The 13,873-nt window shown below is 45.1% G+C and overlaps 1 protein-coding gene across 2 annotated transcripts in view; it reads right to left on the reverse strand.

Moving 5' to 3' along the window:
* The window catches only part of PTPN12 (protein tyrosine phosphatase non-receptor type 12), a 169,837-nt gene that overhangs the window by 108,824 nt on the left and 47,140 nt on the right, over positions 1 to 13,873 (reverse strand). For both annotated transcript variants that reach the window (XM_050936860.1, XM_050936861.1), the window contains exon 2: positions 900 to 1,008. In XM_050936860.1, coding sequence (XP_050792817.1) covers positions 900 to 1,008 — 109 coding nt within the window. The remainder of the gene's footprint in view (positions 1 to 899; positions 1,009 to 13,873) is intronic.

Genomic DNA, 13,873 nt, shown 5'->3' on the forward strand with positions numbered 1-13,873 from the left:
AAGCTGAGACTGAAGATGACAACTTTTTTTGAATTCAGAACTGGTTGCAGACCTAGCATCATTTCTGGAACAGCAAAGTATGAAATAAATCCCTGCACTTCTCGAACCTCCTGGGACTGGATTAATGGCCACTCTGTTCTCAAGATATGGTTTTTGTATCTGAGCTCTTTGCCACTTGCTTATGTTAGAGCAACAAATGAATGAATTGCTGAAAGCGTTTACACTGAACCTATGTAAAAGTATGATTTTATGATACTTTTGTCATTCCATCCCATAAGCTCTTCTGCCAGGGACCAGGTTTTCCTATGTGTTTATATAGTATCCAATACAATGGGGCACTAATCCTAACTGGACACTACCAATATACAAAAGACTCACCAGCGACTGAAAATTTCACCCAAAATCTTTGTCAAGGGTTTAAATTTAGCCTGTATATAAGTAGTATCTGTCATACCACAAATAAAGCCATATCCACAGTTTACATTGGTATGCCTTCACTTCCCACTCCAAATAAGTAATTTCTGATTCCTTAAGGGAAGGGAGGAGGAAATCAATATTAGACACCCAAACCTGAATTAAATTTCAAGACTGAATTAATTTGGTGCTTGTGATGTGAAACGTGTTGGTTTGACAGGCCTAGAGACCAAAGTCCACTATTCACTGCAAGTTTGTTTTGCAAAGTAAAGTAATTTTAAAATAGAAACCAGGAGGCTGAAATAACCATATATACCAGGGCAACACTTCACTTTAAAGGCTGATTAAGAGAGTCTCGACAGCAAACCTTTATGCAGAGAATAATTTCCATTTAATTTAACTGTTCAACAGAATGCAAATAGTAAAACTGGGAAGTTACATTAACATTTTTCTTTGTTCTGTAGTAGAAGAATCAAAAAACTTACATGGCAATATGTCCTTATATCTGTTCTTTTTAACATTTTCTTCTTTCTCTCCAGTGACTGTTGGATAGATTTTCTCAGTTCTATATTTGGATGACAATCTTCTTAACCTCTGAAATAAAGATGTTAAAGTTTAAGCAACATTAACATCTCAACATAATGAAAGCTTTGAGCAAATGAAGCACATCAGTATTGTACTTCACACTGTACTTCAAAAACAAATCTATTCATAATTAAGGCTATAAGTGTGTCACGGAAGTCATGAACTCTGTAACTTTCTGGGACCTCCAGGACTCCTGCAGTGGCTGCTGCAGCTGGCCTGGAGCTTGGGCAACGCTGGGCCAGCCACACCAACTGCAGGTGGGACAGTCTCGGACCACGACCCCCTTTCCCCGCAGCAGCAGGAGTTCAGGTGTGGGAGGGGGATCAGGGCTGGGGCACAGGAGGGGGTGAGGGCTCTAGGCGGCGCTTACCTTGGGAGGCTCCCTGGAAGTGGTGACATGTCCCTCCCTCTCAGCTCTTAGCTCTGCGCACTGCCTCCGTCCGCAGGCACCACCCCTGCAGCTCCTAGCCAGTGGGAGCTGTGGAGTCGGCGCCTGGGGCAGCAGCAGCATGCAGAGCTAGGAGCTGAGAGGGGGACATGTCACCACTTTCAGGGAGCCTGCCAGACCCACCATCCCCCCTGCCCCATCAGGAGTCCTGGACCACATGTTGCCTCCCCCCACCCCCGCAAGCACCTGTGGCAAGATTTAGTCAGGGTTATATAGTACAAGTCATGGACCGGTCATGGGCTGTGAATTTTTGTTTACTGCTCGTGACCTGTTCATGACTTTGACTAAAATTACCCGTGACTAAAATGTAGTCTTATTCATAACTCACCCTTCCTCTTTCAATCTCTCCTGAGTAACAACTGTACTCAAACAATTAACATATCTGGAACATTAAATGCTGCAAACAAAGTTCTACTTTACACCCCTTAAAAATGAGATGTTACGGCCAGGAAGAAAAGGCAATGGACTACAGTTTCTCTTAAGAGGAAAATACCCCACAACAATATTGCTTCACAAGGGATTGATCAGAGATCAAAATTTAAAAAGCACTTTAAGCAGAATAGAGGAAAGCTAACAAAAATAAATCAGTTAAGATTTCCAGGTAAGAGCATGGTGGCAAATACAACCAAGTCAGTGTTACCCAGGGAAACAAAGAGATTCCATACATATATCCAGAGGAAAATCTAGTTGAGAGAAAGTTGAACCATTAATGCAAGGAGATTAACTGGCCCAAAACCAGATATTAAACTTTTCCCCCCTAAAGGTAACCTGCAAAGGATAAGAGTTGAACACATGCTGGGATTTTGTGCTTCTCTATGATGTGTAAAGATGACCTGAAGTATTAGAGGGTTTTCTGTGGGGTTTTTGTTTTTGTTGTTGTTGTTGTTGTTTTTAAAACCCTTGGAAATTCAAATCTCCAGGAAGAACAGAAGTATTTGTGGCACCTTAGAGACGAAGATTATCAACTGCAAAACCGGTAGAATGACTTCACAAGTACCAAACAAGTAGAACCTGACTAAAGGGGAAGCAATTTTTATTCAAACTGCTTAAAACTCAATAGTTTTTATTAATATCTGATTAAAGAAATGACTAAAACACAAAGAGTTAGTTTAGATTCAATGATCTGCTCTTTCAATTATAAGTCTGAGAAAGACTACAAACAGCATTTGAGAACTGCAAGTCTTCCAGCAAAACCCTGGAAAACCTGACTTGATATTCCTGCTATTTCAAAGACAAAAAATGGAGAAAATGTTTTGACAAACCTTGTGTCTTCTTTAGACATCATGAAGTAGTAAAATGAAGCAACAATCTATCAGCTGGTTTTGATCAAACACTCTATGGTAGGCATACTTAGACTGAGGCTCAGAAGCTGAAAATGGCGCTTTAAATGTGTCTCCTGTGACTCTTTGCAGCACACATTAAAAACACCATGTGATTTAATTATTAATCTAAGTTATTAACCAAACAGGATGCTTTTACGACATTATTAAACAGCTACAGAATACTTGGCCAGTTATTACTATGAGAAAACTACCAAGTTAATGGATGAAGAGAAAGCAAAAGATAACATAAATGGACTTTAATAGATAAGTTTTGCCCTCAACTCCAAGCAGAATGAAGGAAAAGGAGACTTAAGTTTAAGTTAACCTTGTGTCCTATCTATATACAGTTTTCACTACAGGTAAGCACAAGTTTTCCTCATGTAGATGAATGTTCAGCAGACAGCTAGGTAGACATGAGTTTGCAATCATTTCAGAGTAAGTAATAATCCCTTCAGTACAGCTATACTGAAGTTGCAACTAGAATACTGTGTTTGGTTCTGAACACTAGAAATAGAAGGATCAACATATAAAAGGAAAGCTTAAAACAGCAAGATAGATACACATACAACTTGACTACTACTAATTAATTTATAATGGCTAGGTTAAGGGTTAGCTGGAGATAGTCTACAGAGCCTAAGCATAAAAACCACACAAAAGCAGAGTAGTTAAACACAAAATTTTCAAACTGTGGCCAACACTTGCACCTTTGTGATTTTTGGGGGGCAGGGACCATGCCTTTTTATATTTGCGCCTAAAACATTAAAAGATCTTCCAGAAAGAATAGTTAATATTAATAAAAAGTGCCAAATAAAGGACAACATAGATATGTAAATATGTAAATTATTTAAACACTTAAGCAAAAACTTACTTGGCATAAGGAAGTCATATACTTTAGGAACAACGGCACTGAGAGAGAGATGTATTAGATTATGGTATAGTTTCCCAAAGAAAGTAGGGGAATCATCTTTGTTTTGCTTATATAAAGCTAGACAAGATAAAACCACTAGTATATGTACAACATGGAATGATCTTGGATTGGCAAAGTGGACTGCATGGTTTAATATAGTGGTTTTCAACCTTTTTTCATCTGTGGACCCCTACAAGTTTTTGAATGAAGGTGCAGACCCGTTTGGAAATCTTTGAGAGTCTGTGGCCACAGATTGAAAACCACTGTACTATAGTTTCATTTTCCAGAAACTGATACTACGGGGGGTGGGGGGGAATCAATCCCCCCATGGCAAAATTGTTTTACAGCCAACTATAAAACTAGAGAGAAAATAAGCTCTCTGTCAGTATAGCCCAATGACAGAAGCAGTAAACTGAACCCTATGAACTATTGGCCTTGCTTAACAATACCTCTGTTCCTAATAACCTCCATTCCTCAGTAAGTTCTCAAATACTGTTTTTTGGTAATAGTCAAATGTGTTATGCATCCATTCTTAATAAAATCTGCAGAAAAACCACATATTTAAATTGCCAGCTGATGGAAAAGTACTAGGACTACGCAGCAGGTCAGTGCCCACCCCTCTTGCAATTTGGATTCACGGATATGATTTGATTAATTCAAAAGTGGAATTAATTTGTATATTAAACACAGACAATGTACTAGGCACTGTCCAAATGTATGAAGACTGTCCCTGCCCCAAAGAACTCTCAGTCTAAGACACACAAGGGCAAGGATGGTACAAATAAACAAAGAGTCAAAAATATATACTTGTTACGTTTCAAAAATAGTCCTAAATGCTGTCCCACTTCTGAATTGATCAAGTTAGTTAGTGATGAAGTGAGTCTGAGGAAGTATTTGAGGGAGGAAAGGATATTGAAAAAATGGTTACTCACCTTCTCGTAACTGTTGTTCTTCCAGATGTGTTGCTCATACCCATCCAATTAGGTGTGTGCAGGCCTCCTGCACAGTCGGACAGTTTTCCCCCAGTAGCACCTGTCAGGTCAGCTGTGAAGCGCCCTGGAGTGGAGCCTTCACGGTGCTCAATATATGACCCTGCCGCCCCGGCGCCTCCTCAGTTCCTTCTTACAGCTACTTTGACAGAAGGGAAGGCAGGCGGGTTTGGAATGGATATAAACAGTACATCTCTAAGAACAACAGTTACGAGAAGGTGAATAACCGTTTTATCAGCATCCTTTACTCCCTCAAACTTACTTCATCACTAGCTAACTTGATCACTTCAGAAGTGGGACAAGTGATTGTTCCTATTGATTCCAATTAGGTGACACCCAAGCCTTACCTAGGCGGTGGGGTCAGAGTTATGGAATCGCTGATTGGAGCACCACTCTGCCGAAAGCTGCATCATCTCTGGCATGCCGGATGATGGTGTAATGAGAGGTGAACATATATACCGAGGACCAAGTTGCTGTCCTGCACATTTCTTGTATCAGGACCTGGGCTAGGAATGCTGCTGATGAGGCCTGAGCCCTCGCGGAGTTCATCAAAAGATCCAGGGCTGGTATTCTGACCAACTCGTAGCACGTGTGGATCCATGACGTGATCCAGGAAGATATTCTTTGAGATGAGACCGGGAGACCTTTCATCCAGTCTGCCACCACTGTGAATAACTGGTTCAACTTCCTGAATGGCTTAGTGTGCTCAGTGTAAAAGGCTAGTGCTTGCTGAACATACAGGGAGTGCAGCCTCTGGTCACTGCTACCGGCATGAAGCTTAGGATAAAAAACAGGCAGGAAAGTGTCCTTACTAGTGTGGAAGTGTGACACAATCTTAGGAAGAAAGGCCAGGTGAGGTCTGAGTTGCATTTTATCCCTGTGGAAAACCATATAAGGTGGGTCTGAAGTAAGGGCCTTTACCTCAGACACCCTCCCTGCTGATGTAATGGTGACCAGAAAGGCTACCTTCCACAACAAAGAAGGGAGCAAGTTGCCAGCAGTTCAAATGGGGACCCCCATTAGCCTGGAGGAGGACCAGGTGACGGTCCCACAAGGGAACAGGCTGTCTGATCTGGGGATGCAGGCGTTCCAGACCCTTGAGAAACTGACCAACCATAGGGTTGGCGAAAATGGAGCATCCAGATGCTCCTGGGTGGAAGGCCGAAATAGCAGCAAGGTGTACATTTATGGAGGACACTGCCAGGCCTTGCTGTTTCAGGTGCAGAAGGTACTCTAAGATGAGAGGTACAGGTGTCTGAAGAGGGGGTGTACGATGCTCAACACATGAACACGTAAATCTTTTCCACTTTGCCAGACGTGTGGCTTTAGTGGAGGGCTTCCTGCTGCTGAGTAGGACCACCCTTACTTGTTCTGAGCACAGAAGCTCCTTGGGGTTCAACCATGAAGCTTCCAAGCCATAAGGTGGAGGGACTGCTGGTCAGGGGATGAAGACGATGGTGGTCCTGAATGATCAGGTCAGGGAGGAGAGGCAACATGACAGGGGCATCCAGTTCTAAGAGTGTGGTGTACCCATGTTGTTGAGGCCACACTGGTGCTACCAGACTTATCTCTGCCCTATCCCTGCAGACCGTGAGTAGGACCTTGTTCATGAGAGGGAACAGGGGAAAGCCAAAGAGCAGGCAGCTTCCCCAGGGCAGCAGGAATGCGTCCATGATTGAGCCCTGGCTGAGTCTCTGGAAGGAGCAGGAAACTGGAAACTTTCTGCTGCTGATGAATGGCGAACAGATCGACGCGGGGAAACAGCCACCTTTGGAAGATGAGGTGTATGACATCTGTCTGGATGGACCACCTGTGATTGCGGAAGAACCTGCTGAGGTGGTCTGTCAGTGCGTTCTGAACTCCTGGTAGATGGGATGCCTCCAGGTGAATGGAGTGGGCTATGCAGAACTCCCACAGAGGGAGGGCTTCCTGACATACGGGAGAGGACTGGGCCCCATCCTGCTTGTTGATGTACATCATGGCAGTGGTGGTGTCAGTTAGAAATGCTACGCACTGACACTGTAGTTGGGCCTGAAAGGTCTGGCATGCTAGTCACACAGCCCTCAGCTCCTTGATGTTGATATGGAGGGAGAGCTCATCCTGCAACCAAAAGAACCTTTGTTTGGAGGTCTCCCAACTGCGCACCCCCTCCCAGAGCTGATGAACCTATTACTAGGGACAAGGAAGCCTGAGGGCTGTTGAAGGGGACTCCTTTACACACTGTCTAAGGGTCGAGTCACCACTGAGTACCTTCCCTGGCACAGTGACCACTAAATTCAGGCTGTTGCATCCTGGGAGATAGGCCAAAGTGAGCCATGCCTGTAGAGGCTGGAGCCTCAGTCTGGCATATCGGGTCATGTAAGTGCAGGCTGACATGTGGCTGAGGAGACTCAGGCATTCCCTTGCTACAGTGGTTGGGTATTGCCGAGGCCTTGAATGATGTCCTCCGTGGATTGGAATCGGGACTCTGGCAAAAGTGCTCTTGCCTGAACAGAGTAACACCACCCCAATGAATTTTATTCTTTGGGTTGGTGCTAAGGTTGACTTCAAGTTAAGGAGACCCAGTCTCTTGAATGTGGATCTGACCAATTGGACTTGAGACTCTACCTGCCCCTGGTGTGGCCCCTGAGCAGCCAGTGGTCGAAATAGGAGTATACCTGCACCAGCCTCCAACGGAGGAAAGCAGCCACGACCGACATACACTTAGTGAACGCTTGGGGTCGGTTGAGAGGCTGAATGGAAAGACCATGAATTAATAATGTTTGCGGTCTACCACGAAGCACAGGAATCGCCTTTGTGCAGGCCGAATAGCTATATGGAAGTATGAGACTTTCATGTTGAGGGTGGCGTACCAGTCTCCCAGATCTACAGAGAGAATAATGGTGCCCAGGGAGACCATGCAGAACTTCAGCTTTACCATGAACTTGTTGAGGCCTCGTAGATCTAGAATAGGTCCGAGATTCCCCTTGGCTTTGGGTTTAGAAAGTATCGGGAATAGAATCCCTTTCCCTCTTAGCTCTCGAGGAACCTCCTCCACCACTCCCATGGCGAGGAGTGCCTGCACCTCCTGGATAAGGAGATACTTGTGAGAAGGGCCCCTGAAGACGGACAGGGAAATGGGGGTGGGAGGGAGGGTAGGAGTAGAATTGGAGAGAATATCCCACTTCTACTGTATGAAGAACCCAGCGGTCTGAAGTAATTTGGGACCAAGCACAGTAGAAGTGGGGCAGACGATTCAAGAAAGATGGGGAAGGATCCGGAATTGAGGCTGGTGCGCCATCCTCAGGTGCACCTTCAAAAGGCCTGCTTTGAACCCAACGATGACTTAGTCGGGCCTTGGCCCTGCCCAGGAGCGGGGTTTGAAGGCTTTCATCTGCCATTCCTGCTCCTTCTCCTATAAAAATCCTGCCTCAGTCAAGCAGGATAGGAGTGCTGCTGCTGCGGTTTGATATGTTTACGCTGGGTTGCTGGGGTGTACATACTGAAGGATTTCATTGTAGTCCTGGAGTCCTTTAGGCTATGCAGCCTAGAGTCAGTCTGCTCTGCAAACAGAACTGCCCCATTAAAGGCAGGTCCTGCATGGTCTGCTGAACCCCGAGCAGGAGTCCAGAGGCCTACAGCCATGAACTACACCTCATGGCAATAATTGAGGACAAAGTGCATGCTGTTGAGTCTGCAGCATACAGTGACACCTGTAAAGAAGTCTGTGCCACCACCCTGCCCTCCTCTGCTATCGCTCCAAACTCCTCCCTGGACTCTGTGGGCACTAGCTCCTTAAACTTGAACATCAAGTTCCAGGTGTTGAAGTTGTCTCTACTCAAAATTGCCTGCTGGTTGGCAATCCTGAGTTGCACTCTCCCTGTAGAATATACTTTGCGTCCAAATAAATCTAGGGGCTTGGCATCCTTGGACTTAGGCTCTGAGGCCTGTTGTCCCTGCTGCTCCTTTTAGTTTACAGCAGCCACCACCAATGAGCAAGGCTGCAGGTGTATGAAGAGGTATTCATACCCCTTAGATGGGACGAAATACTTCCTCTCCACACCCTTTATGGCGGAAGGGAGGGAGGCTGGGGTCTGCCAAATGGTCTTAGCATTGGCCTGTATAGTCTTGATGACAAGTAAAGCCACGCTCAATGGGCCTTCCAGGGCCAGGATGTTGACCATCTAGTCCTCCAATTCTACCACCTCCTTGGCCTGCAAGCCCATATTTCGTGCCAGCCTGTGAAGGAGGTCCTGGGGGGCACAGCTGTCTAAGGGGAGGCGGTCCAGAGACTGAGGTGCCTGCAACCACCTTGTTCGGGGAGGATGACAAGGAGGCTAATCAGGAAACAGAGTCCTCCTGACCTCTTCATCTCCAGGGGAGACGAAGCTCACCAGGGTCAGGCTCAGGAACTGAGGTTGGTTCCAGGGGACGTAGAGTGACCGGCACCTCCTTGGCACCCCTAGGGGTGGGGCTACTGGCTGGTGCCTCTGGCACCCGCAATTCAGAGGTTGCTGAATGGAAACCCTTGGAGTGGGTGCCCTGGGCCTGGTGGTACGCCCACAGGGTCAAAAATGGCCACTGCCCTGGTTCCTACCACTGTGCAGGCCTTGGCCCTGCCCCCACCTCAGGCTTTCCTTGGCCCAACTGGTGCCAGACCTGCTCTTGAGTATCTAGACTCTGTCTGCACGAGGCTGGGGAGCGGGAATGCTGTGGGGGAATGCTGACCGGTGCCAGGATGACTTGTGCCGGGAGCAGCACTTGCTGCGCAACAGGGATCAGCGTGAGGATCAGCACCGCGATTGCAAGTGGCATCGCTGAGGTATGGTGCATCACCAGTTTGTCTCGAGACAGTACCACACATTGCGGTACAGCAGTCTTGGCTCAAAGGACTGGGGACCACAGTGCCATCATGCCAATGGGATCCCTCATGGCCTCAAAGGTCCAGCGTGGATTGCAATTCCACCTCCTCGATGACCTAGCTTGGGGAGTCCAATGGCACCAGACTAAACAGTCCCTCTTGTGGGGCCAAAGTTGACGGTGCCGACTCCAAAAGTATCCAGCCCTGGATGCTCCTCTCTGGGATGTGGCCGGCTCCAAAGGGGTGGGTCTCTGAGTTGGAGATCCACTTCTCCCCTGCTTCCGGTGTTGCTTCTATGCCGGTGCTGCGGGTCTCTCCCAGAGTTCATCTGCAGTGCTGCTTTTACCACTGTCACTAGGGCGCTGTGCACCAATGACCTTGGTTCTCGGTCCTGCCGTGCTGATGTAGATTGCAGTTTAAGTGCTGCCTCCATAAGGAGCTGCTTGAGGCGAAAAGCTTGCTCCTTTTTTGTTCTGGGGTGAAACCCTTTACAAATCCTGCACTTGTCTGCTTGGTGTGCTTCCCCCAGACACTAAGCAACATTGGCAAAGGCTTGTTGCGGGACTTGCAGGGCTTGAACCCCTGAGACGTAAGCATGTATGTCCCCCAAGGAGAACACAGTTGGTGTGGAGGGTAAACCCCCCAGCCCAACAGTTAACTAACTACTATAACTAAGAACTAACTAAAAACTAATCCACTACAAAATACAAACAGTCCGAATCAGAAGGTAGGGGAATGTGGAGAGCTTGCCAAGCAAGATGCCACAGTTCCAATGACCGTCACTGGTGGTAAGAAGGACCTGAAGAGTCACTGGGTCGGCAGAGTCATATCGAGTGCCATGAAGACACCACTCCAGGAAGCTCCACAGCTGACCTGACAGATGCTGCTACGGGAAAAACTTTCCGATGACTGTGCACGCGGCGCATGCACACTTAATTGGAAACAATATGAGCAATCACTCGAAGAGGAAAGGCCTTCAGTGTGTATGGGACAGACTGGTAGAGAGTGCAAAGACATGAGAAGTGAACTAATGCAGTAGTCCCAAGATGGACTTCTGTGATGTGGATGAATACACATAAGAACCAACAACAGATAAACAAGGAGGGGCAGAGTTATGAAAGCCTTTGAAGGCAAGGAAAAACTTCTACTTAATGCTTTGGAAAAGAAGAATCCAGTGCAGGGACTCAAATATGGGGGTAACAGTCAGAAAAGCAGGGTTAAAAGAGGATCTTAGCTGCTGAGTTTTGAATGGACTATAAAGGGGAAGATTAAGGTGTCTGAGACCAAAAGGAGGAGGATGTTGCAGTAGTCAAGATGGGAGATAGAACCTGCACTAAAGATTTAGCTGTAGAGCCAGAAAGAAAACGTAAGGACTTGGAAAAGCTTTGTCAGAACATAACAAAATTAGGATATAGCCTGAACGTGTTATGTAAGGGAGGTGGGAGTTGGAGGATTTCCAGATTACAGGGCAGAGGAAACAAACAGAGGAGGATGTGGGCAGTGAGAGGAAACAGTCAGTTTGGACCAAGTTTAAGTTGATGGCAAGACATTCAGGAAGAACTATCAGAGGAATAGGCTTTATGCTAATTAAAACAACTGTTCACAATACACAGCAGCATGTATTTTTGGGACAAATTAGTAAAACTGCCAAATTACTTCCCTGAAAATTTCAGAGATGAAATAGCAGAGATATTACAGCTCAAAAGTCTGTGCTTTCACAGACAGCATGCACCTTGCACAACACTCACGTGCACTCTACTGGCAGTTCTGGTGTTACAAGCCCTTCATTTATATGCACTATACAACTCACATAATTTTTGACAAGTATATTTTTAAAAGGCAATTGGAAATTAGCATGCAGTTCTTTAAAATTAAGACAAATCATTCTAAAGGGTCTGTAAAACTAAGTTCCATTCTAGTTAGAAATGCTGCATAGACTAATTCTGCTTATTCACTGTATTACAGAAGTGGTTTGCGGGATAGTGACAAACCCTTACCACATATGGCAGTGGAGGGATGTTCTTTTGACTGGAACAATTGAGTGTTAGAAATACACTTCCTGCTTTCATAATGGCTGAAACTCAGCATTGTGAATTGTTGAAATTCTACTCAACTGCATCCTTCAAAGTTGCTTCAGAAAAACCTTGGGGTCTGTTTGGCTTTATTTATTTATTTTTAAGTCTTAAGTTAATGTATGGACTGCCACTACAGTAAGTCAACAATTCAGTCAGTTTGAGAGAGCAGAATCTGTCACTTTTGCAGCCATCTTATTTTATTTATTGGTTATCCAATTCACACTAAAAACCTGCAATAGAGGCACATTGCTCAATACCACACAAGATACATATTCATACAAACTTCTCTTTCGCAGTGTATGTGCAGAAATATTTTAGCATGTTTTCCATATGCTGCCTATCTAGGCTTAAAGAACATCATTTAAAAAACTGAATATTTACTTAGAATCAACTGACCCATTATGCCTCCTTCCTGACCCTCCATCATAAGGGCAAGTATTCAGCAGATGCTTACATAAGCAACAGTGACATGTCACTATGGCCTTGTCTACACTAGCAGTTTGCAGCAAGTATTCCCCTGTTGCTTAACCACCTGTGAAATTCTAGGGGTGACCAAAATGCTGGGAGAGTTAACAGACAGGGTTCAAGCAGTTACCATTGTTTTGACTAGACTTGCTTTGAGCAGCATTTGATAACATGGTGGTAAAATACCAGCTCTTAGTCTATGCTATGGATCCCACCATTTTGTCACACACAGATGTATACTGTTGTAGTGCAACAAAAGGGGATTTTAAGAAGTTCATTGTAGATGCACAGTTCAAGACAATCTGACTTTTCTAACAACCATACAGAAAAACCAATACGGAAATCAAAGTTTGCTTCCATCTATCAGGTTGCCTTCATCAAGAATCTAAAACTATGTCAGTGTCCTACCTTTGCAAAAGTTATTTCTTTACAACCTACCCAAAGCATCAAAACACACATACGCACAGAGATACTTTTTTAGGTATCTCTCTTCCAGCATAAGCTTCATAAGACTGCTTTTCCCACCATAAGCTTTACTCTGTACCGCTATTTCAAATATGCGAAAAGGACCCAGTGTACTGTATTCAGCTACCCCTTTACCGACAGTATTTTATTTATATATATTTTTATATATATAGATATCACTCTGCCTTCAGGCAGCATGTTTACCACTTTTTCCAAAGATGGAGGAACCAAACTTTAAGGCACTGTATCAACCAAAATCTAGTCAATTAAAAAAAAAAGTTCAAGGTAGTTTCAGGCATCATATTTGTACCTAGATCCCCCATCAATTTTTATGGTTTCCAGAGTCATTTTCTTATGAAGCACTTTTCATCTTTTGCTTTGGGAAACTACTAGAAGTCTTGTCAAAATTCGTGGCATGGGTAAAGAGATATAGACAAAACTGTAATTTTGAAATTGGCTGTGTCACATTAACACTAGCTCCTGACAGTGCTTGAAAATGCCCCTACTTGGGGTAAACAGGAATCTTTCCCAGCTAGGGCTATTAGCCTCGAATAATTCAAGCTTTCATTACAAAACAATACTTCTAGCCTTCATGGCTAAAGGAAATGTAAAGCCCAATATAACCAATGCAGTGACATCTCCCTAAATCAGCAAAAGAAACAGCTCCAATGTTACTGCAGCCCTTGGCGGTAATGTGGTGACTTCCGTTGTTGGGAGTAGATTGGCTGGGGAAGAGTCTGTACACATGGCGACTGTTATTTCCCTACTGGAATTGAGGGGATCCCCTCCACATAAGCAGAGGTGCGTGTATGTATGTGTGTATTGGGGCCTTCTGTCATTCAGCAAAAGGTTCAGGAGGGAGGGGCTGTTGCTGTCACAATTCCAGCAATGAGTCATTGCAAGGGTGGTGGTACCCATAATCCACACACCAGAGTCCCCCGCTAGAGTGACAGATGGGTGTGAACACCACTCTTAGTCTTCAAATTAGTCAGGTCCTCCCTGCTCCTCAGCCTGCTGCTCCTTAATGTGAGGAGGCCAAAGGCCAGTCCAGGAAAGCAGAGCTTTAGCCTCCACCACCACAGTAGACAGCACAGTGTGAGGACCAGCATAAATGATTTTAGGGGCTGTCCATCATTAATATATTGGCGGCAACGTCATTTCACTAGGGCAGCCCAACATTAGAGGATTTAATCTGTGCTATGGCTAATCAGCATAAACTGATTTGGTGTTTTGGAGGAAGCAGGATTAATCAGGGTCTCAGAATTCAACCAGCAGTAGACTATGGGTCTTTGCATCCGAACAGTGGTATCACACAACCAGCAGGTGTTCAGGCAAGGGTGCAGGCAGGACATGGAACACCACT

Source organism: Gopherus flavomarginatus, chromosome 1, assembly GCF_025201925.1.
Source record: "Gopherus flavomarginatus isolate rGopFla2 chromosome 1, rGopFla2.mat.asm, whole genome shotgun sequence".
NCBI lineage: Eukaryota > Metazoa > Chordata > Testudines > Testudinidae > Gopherus > Gopherus flavomarginatus.